Source organism: Chanos chanos, chromosome 14 (assembly GCF_902362185.1).
Source record: "Chanos chanos chromosome 14, fChaCha1.1, whole genome shotgun sequence".
In the NCBI taxonomy this organism is placed as follows: domain Eukaryota; kingdom Metazoa; phylum Chordata; class Actinopteri; order Gonorynchiformes; family Chanidae; genus Chanos; species Chanos chanos.
In genome coordinates this window covers 8,100,374-8,117,147 of record NC_044508.1, presented here as the reverse complement: position 1 = coordinate 8,117,147, position 16,774 = coordinate 8,100,374, and the positions used below count along the sequence as shown (strand labels likewise).

The following is a 16,774-nucleotide window of genomic DNA, read 5'->3' as shown; positions in this document are numbered from 1 at the left end:
GTTCAAGCCCCGCCCTCCTCTCTCCTCACTGGAGAATGAAGCCAGGCTGAGGTGCCATTCGTTGTGGTGGCCTCTGGGGAATGGCTGGTGGGTACTGAGGCATGAAGGGCATGGCTGAAGCAGGGTATCCTTGGTTGATGTTGGCTGGTGGAAGAGGATGCCCCACTCTGGGTGGGATTGGGGGATAGGAGAAGGCAGCAGGCTGGGGCACCGGGGCGGGGGCTGGTGGAGATTTGACTGGGGGCAGCGGAGGTGCGCGTCTGGGCAGGGGAACCGGAGTGCTGGCGGTGTTTTCAGGCTGGAAGGACTGAACGGGCTTCGCGGAGTGATCCTGAGACTGAGGGGACTGGATTGGACCTTTTAGAACCAGCTCCTGGAGCTTGTCAATTTTGACCCGGCGCAGGTGGGCCAGCTTCCTCTTACTCTGATATTCATCTATGAAGGTGTCCAGAGTGACCTCGCCATCCAGGAAGGCATCTGCCATTATCTGGTCCAGAAAAGAAGACAAGACAGGTGAAGACAAGAGAGGAGAGGAGAGGAGAGGAGTTACTCCAGCTCCAAGCGAGCATTAGATGAAGTCTTACTCACATGTTGCATATCAACGCCTTCTGATAACAGAGGCGGAACAACAGCAGTTAAATGATCAACTTCACAACACTACCATAGAGACACGTATACATCGATATCAACTTTATGGCCCTCATCAAATGGAAACTTGTCGTGAACCACATTGCTATAAAAATGTTGCAACATACATTGTTTTAAAGTGACAAAGCAAATGGATTTATAGGTACAATTAATGAAACTGGTCAGTGCCTTAGCTTCCCCTTACTCATCAGCTGTCCCAAAACCCTTAAATAGTGACCTCTCTTCGTTCTCCCTCCGTTCCTGAGCGCTAATCTAAATATGGACTACTTCTGAGAAGGCAACAAACGGCAGCAACTGACCGCGCATTTCAATCCAGTCTCTCCGAAGATCGGTGCAAACTGATGGTGTAACACAGAGGGAGGTCTTTTCCAGAACAACGGAAAGAGACTGTAGTGTTTGTGGTATAGAAATGAAAGAACATTACCTCTGTCTCCTCCTCTATTTTTGCTCCTTCTGCCTGCAGCAGGGCCAGCAGTGTGTCCAGAGAACTGTTCCCAGACTTGTGCTCTGTACCCGAGAACGAGACAATTAAAAAAAAAAAAAAGAGAGAGTGAGAGAGGCTACTTCACTGAAAACATCTTGTCTGCCTAATGACATTATTTAAACCTCTTTGCTTCTTTTCCGTTCTTTGTAAATGGTATTTTTCTTATGACAGACTCACTCTCACATACATGAAAAAAAAAACACACACACACACACACATATATATATATATATATATATATATATATTTATACACATCACATGTATTCCAAAGGCACTGTTTCATTGCCTTGTTGTTTGAATATTTAGTCCCTCAGTAACAACACTTTATATATATATTTGCTGGTGCAGTTGTTTCTTTGCTTTTGTAAAACAAAAGACAAACTTATCATACAGTCTGATATGAATAGTTCAGTGAAATGTCCTTTGCTTCAAAATATCATGGTAATTGTCCAGGAAAGACGAAAGCTAACACCTCTTCTAATGTGTAAATCAGTCTTTAAGTCCACGCGTCCAAATATAGGAGGGGACAATGATGTCATAATGCAAGTAATGGAATCTTACAAAAGAGCGAATAGAATGTTGAGGTTTACTGGAATCAACCAGTGCTTTGTCTCTGAGCGTACGGGTCACTTCCTGGAGAGTCTAAGAATGTCCTTATTTTCATTTACTGTGTTCCTGGACTGAATCCAAGACATCCTGATACCTCCCAAACTGGTTCATTTAAGTTCAGTAGCTGGCACCAAGCAACCGGGCAGCTAAGGGACTGTCAACTGGCTGAGTCATTGTGAGCAGAAATAGACAGTGTGTTATCTTCACACCTGCTGATGGGAATTTACTGACAGAAAACAATACAGTGAAGAATCAATACGGAGTTCCCAATACAGTGAAATCGTCATCACAGGTAAGGGAACAGCTATTTCACTTTCTATTTCCCTTCTGTGCAATGCTGCATCAAAGATCTGATGACTGACTATGATGTTATTTTTGTGATAAGTGTGATTTTAGTGACTACACAGTGAATGGGCTTTCTCAATACCTGTGTAAATAACACAATATTTACCCACTGATTGCTTCGTCTGGAAAGCAAGTTTGCTGGTTGCTGCCACCATACCCTGTGACATTTTTAACCTGAAAAAGTTAACACTGTTTCTACTGACTCACGCTAACCATGTGGTCTGAGTTCTGGGCTTCCTGAGGATGATGCAGCAATAGCCACAGTATAGCCACAGTAAGGACACAGTATGCAGATGGGGCGACAATTTCTCTTGCTCTTGTTCACTGTGCGCACGCACACGCACACGCACACACACACACACACACACACACACATACACAAGCACTACATAAAAGAATTCAAGCTAACTCAGGCTTTCCCCAGGCCTTGATACTGGGCATTCACAGCTGTCTGACTTAACCACACTCTCACACCCACACACACACAGTTGTAGGAAAATCACAGGCCCCAAAGAATGTAGGGATGGACTATGTTAAGACTAACCCCTCAGCACTGTTACAGCTTCAGTGAACAGGGGAGACGGAATGAAATAGTTTGTGTGTGTGTGTGTGTGTGTGTGAGCGTGGAGTGTGTGTGTGTGAGAGAGAGAGAGAGAAATAAGAGCAAGCTACAAACAGCTGCCAGTCGAACAGAAGCATCTAAAGTTACACAACTGCCAGCCGGTTTTTGAATTCCCTTGGCACACGACATTTATGTGTCACGAGCCTTACACCATTCACATATCACACACTGCATTATATGTTACTGGTACTGCGACAGTACACTGCAGTCTGTGTACACTGACACGCCATAGCTCATAATATTATACAGCTTTAAACGGACCAATCCAAAATCACTGATGAACGAAAAGGAAGCGTTCCCACGGAAAGAAAACCGGACACAAGAGGTCTTTAGGATCTGAGGACATCACATCAGCGGCTGGCTCATCACAAGACCCACTGTCAGACTGTTTATCTCACTCTCTCTCTCACTGAGAACATCATTAAATCCACCTACACAACTCTGAGTGTATTAGCAGAATCATCCACACACTCTCTCTCTCTCTCTCACACACGCACACATACACAGGCTTAATGGGCTGGGGGTTTTTTTTTTTTCATGCCAATTAGCATAAAATTCAGCTGAGCCTGGTCATGAGATCACGGTACTGTCTGTTATGAAAGAGAGACAGAGAGCGATGGGGTCGGGAGGAGTCACGGCAAAAGCAAAGAGAGAGGGACAGATAGTTACACCCAGCTCTAACTTCAGAGACTGCCATACTTTACATCTTTACATCTGTCGTCATGACGCCGCGTGACCTCACGCGTGTGCCGCGCAACGTGTGGGACTTTCCCCGGTTCAAATTACAGGTGAATACAAATGAAGGACAGGACAATAACATCACAGAGGGGACGGGAGAACCTCCTATAGCCTGTAACTGTACGGTTACCTGCGTAATCAGTGACCTAAGGTACAAATCTTCACGCTGCATCTGTAGGACTTTGAAAACTTTTCGGGCGATACCTCGTTCAGCAGTTGTGTCATAAGCTTTAAGATGAAACTTTAGTGTGCTTAAACCTAAGGAATTGTTTTCGTCTGGGTTGTGGCCTCGTGTTTAAGCACTGTTTGGTGGCCCCAGGCACTCTGACTAGGGAGCGGGGGAGCCAAAGACTCCCGGCCTGTGATGTTCTTTCCATATCTTCTCTCCACCCACCCACGTTCCCTCCCCCCCTTACTCCTGCTTCCCTCCCCTTTTTCTCCCTCTCCCTCTCTCTCTCTCTCTCTCTCTCTCTCCCTCTGTTTTCCAGCTCTGCCCAGCTGCTGTCTCACTGCTGCTTGCTGCCACTGTCACCCATAAGTGGGCCAGGCAGACTGAGGGAAAGTGGGTTACCTACATTTCACTAAAGCGCCCATCCGTCCACAACACAAATGCCAGCCTGTCTCTCCCCCTCCCTCTGGAGGGGAAAAAAATCAGCTCACGACGGCTAAGCTGTGAGGAATTAGAGTAAAAGCTAAACAGTTAAACAAATAAAAACAGTAATAATAACAGTGAATAGACGGTGCAGAGGATTTAAAAAACAATAAGAAATATTTGCAGTAATAGACTTTGTGACAATTCTGCTAATACACAAACAACCGCGTATGAGAGATAAAAGGGTGCAGTGTTGTAAATTAAAGTTGCGACTTGGCAAAAATCCCTCCTTTGCAAAGTATCTGCCAAAGCAACGATACATTTCGACAAATATCCCACTCAAAACAGAGCAACAGAATGTTGAAAGGCTGTTTGGAATGAGTTGCTGGGAGACCACTGCGTCACCCACGGTAACGGAGGATACATTCTTTTCTACTCCACAGATTCACACATAGGGCAGTGGGGTGTGGTGGCAATCCCCAGCTCTTCTGCTCTTCAAATAAAGTAATGGAGCTAGCCCAAGCACTGTTTAGTGATATCTGCTTCTGTTTCTCAGATTAACACACACACACAAAAAAAAAAAAAACACAGGGAAAGAACTGCCCTTGGCTACGTGAAATATAAACACAAAAACTGGGAGAACGGGTAAGGCTAGTCCTGTGGCAGGCTGGAGAAAAAGAACAGGTGACTGAACCGGCAGGTATGCTACATGAAGACACAAACATGTATACTCCCTAACCGGAATATTTGACTTTCTCTCATATAGCTCCTGTGTTCCTTCTCCACCCACAGTGTCTATTTAAGTTTGGAATGACTAGTTACTTAGTGAATATAGAAAGATTCATTGAATAACAACAACTCCAAATATAGCGCAGTCAGTAGGAGTGAGAAGGTGAGCAGAAGGAGAGGGGGAGAGAGGGAGTATATGAGAGAGAGACATAGGTAATGAGAGAGAGAGATAGAGAGAGAGAAAGAAAGAAAGAAAAGAAAGAAAGAAAGACAGTAGGATAAAACAACAGAGATGTAGGAAGCAAGAGTGTAAACTGAGACAGCCTGGATCACATTTGGGTATAACCAAACTAGCAAATGCCACAGCTTTGGTCATCTTACCAAGACTGGATTTGTGGAGCTGGTAGGCCTCATAGAGTTCCTGTAGACTACGGTACCGTTTGGTCAGCTGGTTCTTCTGGTGGTCTAACCTGGGCTGGAGTGTTAGGTTCTGTTCAGCCAGACTTCTGTTACTGGCTAGAGTCATCTCCTTGCTCTGCTGCAGGTCTTTAATCTGAAACAGATTCATATGATACACATAAATCATAATTTCTATGAACAGGAGGATACACTGACTACTGGTGTCAAGTTATTCAGAGGGACAAAAAAATGAGGAAAACTAGAGAACAGACAATTGGCAAAGTCATTTTCATCAGGATGTATGGGGTTGTGGTTTTGTTACTTTCTCTGCAAGAGAGCAGCCTTTTCACTAATCAATAACTGGCTCAAAGAATGAGTCTGGAATGTTCTCCTGAACATAATGTTCTCTTCGGAGGTCCTTAAAACATTGGATAGAACTTAAACAGTTTCTGTGAACTGGTTCAAAGCCAAAACATGTGAGGGAAGTGCAGATTAAATTGACCAATAAAAGGAAAGTAAATCAAATTAGCAAACACAGACTTCTTGAGAGCTCTAACTGACACATCATGTGAACTTTCAAAACGGCGGATGTGAGAAACCACAGTTACACAGAAGTCTCCAAATTCATAACTTTGGACAAACTGAAGATATGGACCACACATCTGATAGCATCTGTATTTACAGGAATACTTTTCTATGACTTGGCCTAACTGTGGGAAAACATTCCTCTCATCATAAATTATGGTCCATATATCAGAGAGACATTACAGTAAGTCTTTACTTTTTTGATCCAGAAACCTTGCATGGACACTGATGCTACTATTTAGGCTAGTGCTTCAAGTAGAGACATAGGTGAGATGTATGATATGAGGTCTGCTGAGGCATGATGTCATATCTATCACTATTGTCACGCTTAAAAATGTCTTGAAATGGCTGATGCATAAACAAAACTGATTTGAATCAGTCATTTATTCATCAGAGATGGAGGGGAAAAAAAAAAAAAACTAGGTCAGTCTAGCCCAGCTAATCTCCCATGCTAGTGATTCATAAAAATCTTTCCATTCTGTTCAGAGTCTGAGCAAAGGAAACGGTAATTAATAATTAATTGTCCACTGAGCTATGGACTGTTTGAGTCCTTGAGACGCTGACAGACAAAACACAAAAGCTCATGTATGTGTCTTCACACGCGTGTATGAACTTGTTTCAAATGAAACGGAACCAAGACACATCACGTCAACATTACGTAGCCTCCTCAAGACAATGCACTCTCCTCAAGATAATCGTTCAGTGGAATTCATGACAGAAATCCCAATTATGCAAACCATAAACTTAAAACTCAAAGTTCACGTGTCAGTTAACATGTACAATTTCCAGAAAACACATAAATGAAGAGCATGTGAGTCTGAAAAAACCAGTATGTTAAGCTCACATATGTTTGGTGCAGAACACTTTGTTCTTTTCTCACGTTTCACGTTCACAGAACTTTTACAGCATTTTGTCTGTCCACCCCCTCCATTTTCTTTAAAATTATAAGACTTATGCCGAGACACCCCCCACCCCTACCCCAAAGCCTGCAGCAGCAGAGAGCTGGCATGAGGATGAGCATTTACTTGGCACCATTTCACTGTACAGTTTCACCGTTTCACCTTCAGAGTTTCAGACCCACCCGAAATCTACTGAAAGAGTCATCAGATCCAGTCATTTAAGCAATGAAAGACACCTGCACGTAACGACTTATTTAAAGTTTAAAGGCTATCTTTTTAGTCACTTGAACGTACAGAAAAAAAAACACAACCACCTTCCAGTTTTGAAAAAAAAAAAAAACTGTATCAAGTAAAAGCAGAAACGAAACATGTGTGACACTGTCTCCTATAGAGAGGGAAGAAAGCCAGACCAAACAGTTCCACCTGTTCAAAAGGTATGGAGTCATGCAAATGCGTTTTGGTTATATAAGGTTTTGCTCATAACACTTTTCACCTTGGGCATGGCAACCTTATCTTAGAGGACTTTTTTACTTTATAAGAATGATAGCAATGCTGTGAATATCAAGGACTAATTCCATCTGGACTTGCGGCAACGTTCTGACATTACGAACTCTGACGCTACATTTAAGAGTGGCAGCAGAACAGAGCAGAGCCCTTATCCTTAATCAAATGCGTCTTACCACTATTTACCCCACTTTAAATAGTTGGTCACAAAAACTGCTATTTTAAAAAGTTTCTAAAAATGCTGTGAACAGACTCCAGTTGTGCAAGTAAAGGCGGATCATGAGATCAAATGAATCAGACTGCAAAGGTGTGAACAAATATGCCTTTGAACTAACTGATCTATGCTTGACAAACATGACTCAGCGACCCTTGAGCTGAAGAGCTGTTTTAAGTCCGATACCGGGTGTGAACGTTAACCTTACCGAGGAATAACATCACGGAAATGAAAATGTCTCAGTGGCTGCGTGTTGTAGTCACCTGGTTTGCCACCATCCCACAGTAAAGTAAGTAACTCACTTATACGGTTATGCAGATATACGAAAAACTCTTGAACTACGTGATCCATGATAACATTTCAGCCGGTCTGGGTACAATTAATAGTTTATGTCAAACACGGGCATACTGTCCTGTCCGGGGTATACTGATTTATGCCACTTAATAGGCTCTTTGTGTGGGCTTCGTCCAAACGTCACAAAAGCGCCTATGAAAGTGCATAATGACAAAGCGACAGAATTGGAATACGGTCAACAATCAAAGGAATGGCCACAGAATTCTAATAGCCTATATATTACAGACGTAAATTAATTACAGTATACATTGCATATAACCACTACACAAAGCAACCGTGTTTCTAATGCAATATTCTTCAAAGAAATGTAACACAAAACCCGATGTACATGTCAACGGTCTCTACCAAGATTTTGAAGGTTCTACAAGTTCCAAATTGTCACGGCAACAGTGTTTTATTCCAGCACCTTGACCAAGAAATCTTGAAAAAAAAATTGTTTAGGCCTACCATTAAGCAGTGGCACATATTATTAAATTGATAGCTAGAAGAGCAAACAAACTTAAACACCGTACAAACAAACAAATAAACGAAAGCTCACCTCGTCCATATCTTTGATAATTTTGTTGAGCTTTTCGTCATCTTCGAGCAGTTCGTTTAACTGAGTCATAGAATAGGCACTCAACTTGTTTCCAAATCCAGCCATTTGGCACAGCTGTTTGTTTTCTCTCGCCACTAGTGCCTCGTCTCCTCGGTTGTGTGCACTGACTGGGAGGAAAACCAAGAACGAAGGTAGCTTGCTCGCTAAGCTATGCTCCGTTGTTTTTTTTTACCGGAAGAGGAGTCTCACTAAACGGAGAGGAGGAGGGTTTAAAGCTATTACGTCATTTAGCGATTACACGATTGTTTGTAATCCAGAATACTGTATGAGAATGTCTGAGATCTCCCATTCATAAAGAGGAAGACATCCACTGTATTCATCCTTATATCATCCTTACATCTGATAATTCATCTTTCTTTCATTTTTTTTAATTTCACCCCCCCCCCAAAATAGAAATAGATTTTTAATTGTATACTTTCACTTTGTGCAGACAGTGATGTGCTTACTGGAACATAAATCAGTGTGCCAGAGAATAACATCTCTTTCATAAAAGTGCATTGTGATTAATGGAGTATATGATAATGAGTATATGATATGGAGTGTATCTGCTTAATTCTAAAACATAAAACATGTACATGGTCATACTCATTATAATTTATTATTATTTATGATTCCTCAGATGAGGATACACAAAAATAAAAACAGTCCATACATTCTCAGAAAATCTCTTTCACTATCAGCATATTCCCAACATTCATTCAAACAGTGTATCTTAGAACCTGCAGGATCCGCATCCCGTACAAAATCTCACAGAATTCCAGAACAGCTCAAATTCTCCAAGTATCCATCCTTACAGTACACAGTGTAGATATATCTTCAAGTTTCTCAGATCATGTATTTTCAATCCAAAAAATACTTCGTTCAAGTAAATATAGTAGAGAAATACCATTATAAACTTTATTCAGTGTAAACTGTACTGGCGATGAGTGGAGCTCTGACTCTCTCAATATCGGGCATTGTGATCTGACTCTCTCAGTATCGGGCATCGTGATCTGACTCTCCACTCTCCTCATTGCTCTGTTTCTCCTCCTCTTTTTGGAGCTGGGGAGAATCTGTGGGGGGGTTGAGGATCTCCAGCCCTGTCTCAATGCCTGTTATCTGCCTCTGGACCAGTTTAGAGTAGAGCCCGCCCCTCGCCATGAGGTCAGCATGTGGCCCCTCCTCCACCACCATCCCTTTGTCAATCACAATAATGTTATGGGCCTTCTCCACAGTGCTCAGACGATGGGCGATCACTAACACTGTATGCTCTCGCATGATGTCATTCAGGGCTTGCTGAACCTGAGGAGTTCAAAAACGAGTGTTAAATGTCTTCATCTGTTTGTTTCTTAGATAAATATAAATATTTAAATCAGTTATTATACAGTACCTACTAAGCATCACATTGGTCTTTGTGTGTGTGTGTGTGTGTGTGTGTGTGTGTGTGGTTGGTCATGTGACTTACTATGTGTTCACTCTCTGCGTCCAGAGCACTTGTAGCTTCGTCCAGGACGATTACGCGAGGCTGTCGGATCAGGGCGCGTGCGATGGCCACGCGTTGCTTCTGCCCTCCAGATAACTGGGCACCCTTTTCACCCACATCTGCATACAGGGAGAAAACCCCAGAGCAATCAGTAAGATCAAGTGACAGAATATATTAAATCAAATAAGTCATGTGTAATGTCTCAAAGAACTAAACAGTGCTACTTATTATCAGAAAACGACAGAAAATATGGAGAATAAAGACTTGACTCAAATTCTCATTAAGTGCCCCTTACATTAATCATTAATGTTAATATTTAGCCAAAAAAAAAAAGTGAAACAGTTAGGTATCTGGTTCAGAAAAGTGGCTGTATGTTTGTTTATGAATGCATGAGGGTGAAAACATTTTTGGAGCGATTCTGTGTGAACTGGGTGAACTGAAGAAAAAAGACATTGTGAGCGTAAGATTCTCAGCGACACAACCACTGACTGAGTTAAACTTGACATGTTATGGGCTCCTATCAAAAGTTTTCAGCAGCATCACTGTCCTCTGCTTCATTTCACTGTCCTGCTGTTTAACTGTACCTGTGTCATATCCTTTGGGGAGAGCGGTGATAAAGTCATGAGCGTTAGCTTTGGTTGCAGCCGACACGACGGCGTCCATAGGAATGTCCTTCAGGCCGTAGCTAATGTTCTTCTGAACAGAGCGGGCAAAGAGGATGGGCTCCTGACCAACCAAAGCCACCTGGAAGAACACAAATAGAGAGAAAATTTGTTCTGAAAACATTCATTAGTACCGATGCAAATCAAAGGCGACTAGAACCGTTAAGGTAATTGCAGTCTATGGATAAACCCGCGTGAGATATGTAACAGGTGAAACCGTCGTCACTCATGAAAAGGGTGGTGCTGTGTGCCAGTACAGCTCCGCGTCTATTCTGATTGTCCATTTAAAAACTGTCCATAGAATCACGATCTACTGGTAACTCTATGGGGAAAATATTGCTGTTCCAAGCCGTCAGTCTCATTTCAAATGCTGCTAAACACTGCCCCCTGCTGGTTCAAAATGACATCACATATTACATTAAATCTTTAGGCCTCATGTTGTAAAGCTTTTAGTGTTTATTATATGAATTCCATTTGTCTCCTACACGTGTAGGGAGAGATCTTTTGTGTCAGAGGCGTGAAGAAAAGTTTAGCCAATGTGTAGTGTGCCTATGTATGATATCTTAACCACCTACTTCCCGGCATAGAGCACAACTTCCTTATTAGGAAAATACTCAAAGCCATACCAGTGCCCATATTTGGACCTGACCTCTTACCCCAGGATCTGTATTACTAAGCTCAGCATTTCAAACATCAAAAAAAAAAATCCATGTACATCATGAAAATAAATGAGTTGCAACACAAATAACAATGCTTACTTTTTGATGTTTTCATCTTAAATATATCTTAACAGTTGAGCACGTTACAGGCTCTTTACCTCTGGCGTTAAAGTTTTTACCTGAGAGTGAAGGTAGTCATGCCGATAAGCGTGCACCGGTCGGCCGTCCAGAAGCACCTGTCCCTGCTGAGGAGTGTAGAAGTTCTCCAGCAGAGAGATGCAGGAGCTCTTCCCACTGCCCGACGGACCCACCAGAGCGGTCACCTCCCCGGGCCGCGAACAGAACGATACGCCCTGCAAACAACAGAGCGAAGTTAACATCGGTGATTTTGCCTCTAAGCTTTACATTGTCGCTGTCGCTGTCACTTTTATTCAAACCACGGTTACTTGACTCATTCACGCGCAACATCTTAAAGAGCAAAGATCAAACTCCAAATAAAACTCTAAGGTTGGCGCGTCAGTACGGGACACATCACCTTCAGTACGTCTGTGTCCGGGCGCGTCGGATAAGCGAACGTCACGTTCTTAAACTCGATCAGGCCCTTGAACACGTCTGGGGCCTCTTGACCCTGGGGGAGGTGTTTCGGTTTCCTGTTGATATATTCGAAAACCTTCTCGGCTGCTCCCACACCCTGCATTAAACCGGTGTAGACCGACGCTATACTCTGAAACCAGAAGAAAAAAAGAAGGTGAAAATTAAAAAAAAAATGACATTCAGTGGTAACTTTTGCACAGTTCCACATCCACAGCAGCAATGTAACTTCAAGAAATATCACACAGAGCAATGTACTGCTCTGATAAAAGAACTGGGAGACCAAGGGATTTCTGGAAAAACATCCATGCTCACAGAAATAGTATTTTTATAATATAACAGTTAATAGTTCATAGTTAAGGGAGAAATTTGAGAAACAGGCTTAAGCAATGGATTGGAGAACATTTCTGAATCAGAGAAGTGACAAAAACATTTGAGAGCAGTGAAGTAAAGCACAGGTGTGGATGAACGTTGTGTTTCATGGAGAAACATTGTGCGAGTAAATATGACACGGCACTGGATGTTTCTTACTTCTAGACACTCGCCCAACTCCAGTTCATAGATGAAAAAGGCAATGAGGGCCCCCCCACTCATCTGATTGGACATTACAAGGTGACCTCCATAGGACAGGATGACCACTTGTAGGGCCAGTTCGGAAATCTATAACAGCACAGATATACAAAAACACAAAAAATACATCAGAGACCATAAAAATCTACAGCAACCTGAGAAAGATTCATATGTTTCATCTGAAGACACAGAGACAAACGGATACGGTGTTAAAGTTAAGATTATGGATAGATCAAAATACATCCTATAGTTTTAACGTTACGGAGTGGGTAAAGACTACAGAGAAAGGTTTAGCCTAAGGTAGGTTTTCAGTCAACCTGCTTTGAGAACAACTTTGACACACTTAATCATCAACATCTGCAGGAAATCAGATAGTCATCTTTCAATCAGACTTCACTTCAAATCATCTCTTCCTGTGAAATAACTGTCATTGTACTAAATGTTTTTGAACGTTTATAGAGGTGTGATACGTACGCAGCTGGACCACATGTAGCAGGCGTAAGCCAGGGCCTGCTTCTTGTTGAGTTGAAACACCTCAAGCAGCTTGGCGTAGTAAGACTCCGCCTCCTGCTCCTCGTTAGCAAAACTACGAACCGTCCTCATCGCCGAGATCGTCTCCTCTGCTACCTTGTTGGCTTGAGCAAGCGACGTCTGAACTTCTTTAGTCAGTCTCTGCGGAATCGTGAACAAGGTAGAAAAGACATTATTACAAAATATCTGGAAATCTTAAATTAGTTGATAAAAGCAAAAGACACTGTCACATACTCTGGTCTCCTGTAATTATTCAGCAAATAAAGACAGCAATAAAAGAATGAGTGACAAGGGTCATTTAAAGGTAAACATCAGAATCTTTGAAAGACCAGCCTTCCCTTGTAAAGTATATATTATCTACAATTACTGGTGATCATCAAACAACTATCAAGAAAACTTAATGTGAGCTGGAGAACCTAAACAGAACTATTCATTATAACGAAGGTCACTGTGAATGAAGTCATTGTGTGGACTTGCCTTGTAATATTCCCCGTAGAGTTTGGAAATGAGACCTATGTACGGAAAGCCCATGAGGGTGACGAGCGACAGTTTCCACGACATTCCAAACATAAAGATGAAAAAACCCACGCCTTTGACGAAGCTGCGTAGGAAGAGGTTGACGTTCTGCGAGATCAGATCGCTCACCTGCGTAGTGTCAGAGGTCAGGCGGGAAGTAATGTCACCTGAAAGATGAACCCAGAATGAATAAATTACATCCTCAGTCTCCACCACAGTACCGAATTAGGAAAGAGAAACACTGAAACATACAACATCACTATAATACATATCACTTTCACTTGTGCCTTCAAAACATTAATGTACTTGTCCACATTCAGGAAAAAATGAATAGTTGTCACCTTGATGGATTAAGTACTTGCAACTTAATAATGGATATAATACCATTTAAGATCTTGAAATACAATCATGACATCACCTGTGTGGTTAGCATCAAAGAATTCAATGTCTTGACTCATTAACGACCTGAAGAGAAGGTTCCGGAGCCGAATATTCAGCCTGGCAAACGTTAAGGTGAACACACCTCCTCGTACACCTATAGCCAACGAACTGACAAACGTATAAAAATGTTAAAAGTACATGTAAACTTATCTAAAGAATTAAGTACGACACAAACGCCTTGTTTACTGGACAAGGCCTATGCAAAAATATTAAAAATCAAATGGATGCTATTTTTTTCTTTATCTTTTTACTGATCTTTTTACTCCAGGCTGAAGCCTCATCTTACATTACTTTTGAGAAGAGACTTTGACATGGTTTAATACTGACTAGCATTAAAGCCTTAAAGGACTTAATCTGAGTGACTCAAAGCTGTGTAATCTACAAATAAGAATGAAAAATACCTTAGAACCCAGATGTCTCACCTGACAAAGGCGAGCACAGAGAGAGTTACCACAGGCCTGACGAAATTCTCCATACTCTTATGAATGACAATACCATCGATGGCTTGTCCAGTGAGATAAGGTATAAAGGCCTCACCTACAGGACAAAGATTCACACAAAGTTACTTAGTTATTTAGTTACTGGCAGCTTGCCCTCAACCATAGACAAGACTAACTCTCACAGCAATTAGGTGAAGCCAAAACAAACATGTACAGACAGGAACTACAAAAATGCAGTAGTTAACACAAAGGCTACTATAGTCCACTAGTAACAAGTGTTAAGTGTACTGCTGCATACTTGGGTATGTTTTTGCTTATTTCATTGACTGACTGATTATAGAGGATGGTTTGAATAGTTTTGTTTTTAAAACGCCATAACTCACAGAACCGGTTTACAAAAGACGGAAAACATTCAAACTTGAAGAGCTATTGGGCGTTGAAGCAGTTGTGCAACGCGCAGCTTTTTCGCGAGAGCAATGACCCTCACATGAAAGACTGAGTAGAGCAATAAGAGTGTAATACTGAGGCAACGTGCAACCCTGGGGGCGGGGGAGGGCTGGGGAGGGAAAAGAGCGGGAGCCCTTTTCAGGATCTAATGACGAAAGAACGTGTCATCGTAATTTTCAAAAGCTGACTGTAATTCAGATGTTCTGTGTCTTTTTTGTTGGATTTGTGTGATTTGCAAAGGATATAATACCACTTTATTCACTTTTAAGGGATAATACCGCTTTATTCACTTTTAAGGGTTTGGTTCTGCTCCATTGAAAAGAGTATAAAGTACTGTGGAATAGATTGGTTAAAGGAGACACACTGAAGCTAACATGGATCATTCTAACTGTAGTGGCCAGTACCCTTTGTGTATCGTGTGTTCCCAAAATTCCATGTTTTAACACCATCAGTTCTGAAGACCCTCGAGTAGAGTGTTGATTCAGAATAAACCGCAAAGCCTGAAGTAAACTTGAATGTATGCCTATGTTACTTAGTAATTACATGTGTAATATATGTGTACTGCATAACAGATAAATGGTGTTGTTATAAAACATTAAAGTCACTCACACACGGCAGACAGAAGGAGGAAGAAAAAAGCAACAGCTAGCAGCAGAGAGTCCTTCTTGCAATATGACAGCAAACGGCCCACAGTTGCACTTGAACGAGGTTCATCCTTCATTCCTTTCCTCTTTTTCCTCTTCTTTCTGTCTCCTTCTTCCTCCCCTTCATCATTTTCGAAGCCGTCACTAAGCGGCTCCACCAGCCTCTCTGTCTCCTCTCTATCAGCACCAACAGCAACAGTGTTTGGGCTTTTTCCAAGCAGTTTCCACAAGAACATGATGGTTATGGCAGAAACGCATGTCCATGTTAGGAGACTAAGAAACCAAGGGTCGTACATTGCCGACCCTTCCTCGGAGAACATCAGCAATTTGGCTAGAGCAAAGGTCAAGATGGAGAGGCATATTAAAGCATTTAGTGAGCTAAGTCCCACTACCCTCCTGGGACCATCGACTCTGTTCCAGCATACACCGATGGAAGCACCCAGTAGCAAGGAGCTGCGAATCAGAACAGTCCCCCAAAGATCCAACACTGACCGGTGAACATCGAAATCTAGTGCGTCATTTGAGAAATCCTCCAAGCTAGTACCACGAACGTATAATACTGTGGTGACAACAATATCCACAAAAATGAAGGTCAAATTACAAGCAAGAGCCACGGCGATCCTCATCTTCTCTGTCAATTTCAGGAATAGCTGAATGAGAACGTTTGTGATTCACCTTATCGTTCACTCTCTGAAAGACTGTTGAGCCGATAGCGTATGTAGAACCGGCAATAATACATATAACATACCCGTCCAGGTATGAGAAACATTTTATATTATTGACCTAAAAAAGTTACGTATGGACTAAGTCTTTACTTAAAGTGCATGACGTACATGTTATACAATCTCGATAACCAAACGAAAGTAAATATGAATTATTCTGAGCATCAACACACCTGTAAGGTGGGATGTAGTTGCGGTCAGAACAACTGCAATATGGTCAAAGGACCCTATTTATACACGGCAATTAAAAAGTGCACAAGCTCATTCGATACACCTGCATTACTTGTTGTTCCGGTCACCCCAGTCTGTAACCCAGTTTATGAGCTGTCCCTTTGGTTGACAGGTACTTCCCCTGCGCCTTCTGTTCTCTTGAAATGCCAATTTGTCCATGCGCCGGTGTCCAGGTCTGCGGTATAAAACCGGAAGCAAAATATCAAAGGCCACTGTACGGATGCTCCTCCCTCGTACCAGAATGCAGCCGGGTCCGAGGTTTTAATACCAGGGGAGCATTTTTCTTAACACCACGAACATAATATGTACATCTCAATGTAGTTTGTTGCAACTGACGCCGTTTTGAGATTTACAGTGTATAACGCCAAGTAGTTTTGTTACGAAATTAACAATAGATTATAAAAGGTTGGGTTGAATCAGTGCTCCTGATTATTAGGCTCCTTGCACATACAGACGTGTCGCGAGGTTCATGCTAACTTAAACTATTTTGTTATCATGTGTTGTTATGAACAAATGCTGGAACTAAGCATCTTTAA

General features: G+C 42.1%; 2 protein-coding genes across 2 annotated transcripts; both read right to left on the bottom strand.

Annotated features, from left to right (window-relative positions):
- Positions 1–25: 25 nt before the first annotated feature.
- On the bottom strand, positions 26–8,370 carry vps37ba (VPS37B subunit of ESCRT-I a). The gene is made up of 4 exons (XM_030791345.1): positions 8,263–8,370; positions 5,151–5,322; positions 1,073–1,155; positions 26–487 (listed from the first exon to the last, which is right to left on the bottom strand). Exons 1-4 carry the CDS (start codon positions 8,365–8,367, stop codon positions 26–28), a joined length of 822 nt encoding a protein of 273 aa, XP_030647205.1. The 5' UTR covers positions 8,368–8,370.
- Positions 8,371–9,294: 924 nt separating this feature from the next.
- Positions 9,295–15,911, bottom strand: abcb9 (ATP-binding cassette, sub-family B (MDR/TAP), member 9). The gene is made up of 11 exons (XM_030791344.1): positions 15,251–15,911; positions 14,177–14,291; positions 13,732–13,862; positions 13,275–13,480; positions 12,741–12,938; positions 12,228–12,356; positions 11,641–11,829; positions 11,285–11,458; positions 10,369–10,528; positions 9,767–9,903; positions 9,295–9,603 (listed from the first exon to the last, which is right to left on the bottom strand). Exons 1-11 carry the CDS (start codon positions 15,909–15,911, stop codon positions 9,295–9,297), a joined length of 2,409 nt encoding a protein of 802 aa, XP_030647204.1.
- Positions 15,912–16,774: the final 863 nt, after the last annotated feature.

Bases quoted from the DNA above. Each gene is read 5' to 3' on its own strand.
- vps37ba (XM_030791345.1), bottom strand. From the start codon at position 8,367: ATGGCTGGATTTGGAAACAAGTTGAGTGCCTATTCTATGACTCAGTTA. The intron at 1,156-5,150 runs GTAAGATGACCA...TCTCGGGTACAG, and splicing joins GCTCCACAAATCCAGTCTTG to AGCACAAGTCTGGGAACAGT. The intron at 488-1,072 runs GTAATGTTCTTT...TTTCTGGACCAG, and splicing joins AAATAGAGGAGGAGACAGAG to ATAATGGCAGATGCCTTCCT.
- abcb9 (XM_030791344.1), bottom strand. From the start codon at position 15,911: ATGAGGATCGCCGTGGCTCTTGCTTGTAATTTGACCTTCATTTTTGTG. The intron at 14,292-15,250 runs GTGAGTGACTTT...TTTGTCCTGTAG, and splicing joins CCTCCTTCTGTCTGCCGTGT to GTGAGGCCTTTATACCTTAT. The intron at 11,830-12,227 runs GTAAGAAACATC...TTCTGGTTTCAG, and splicing joins AGTTGGGCGAGTGTCTAGAA to AGTATAGCGTCGGTCTACAC.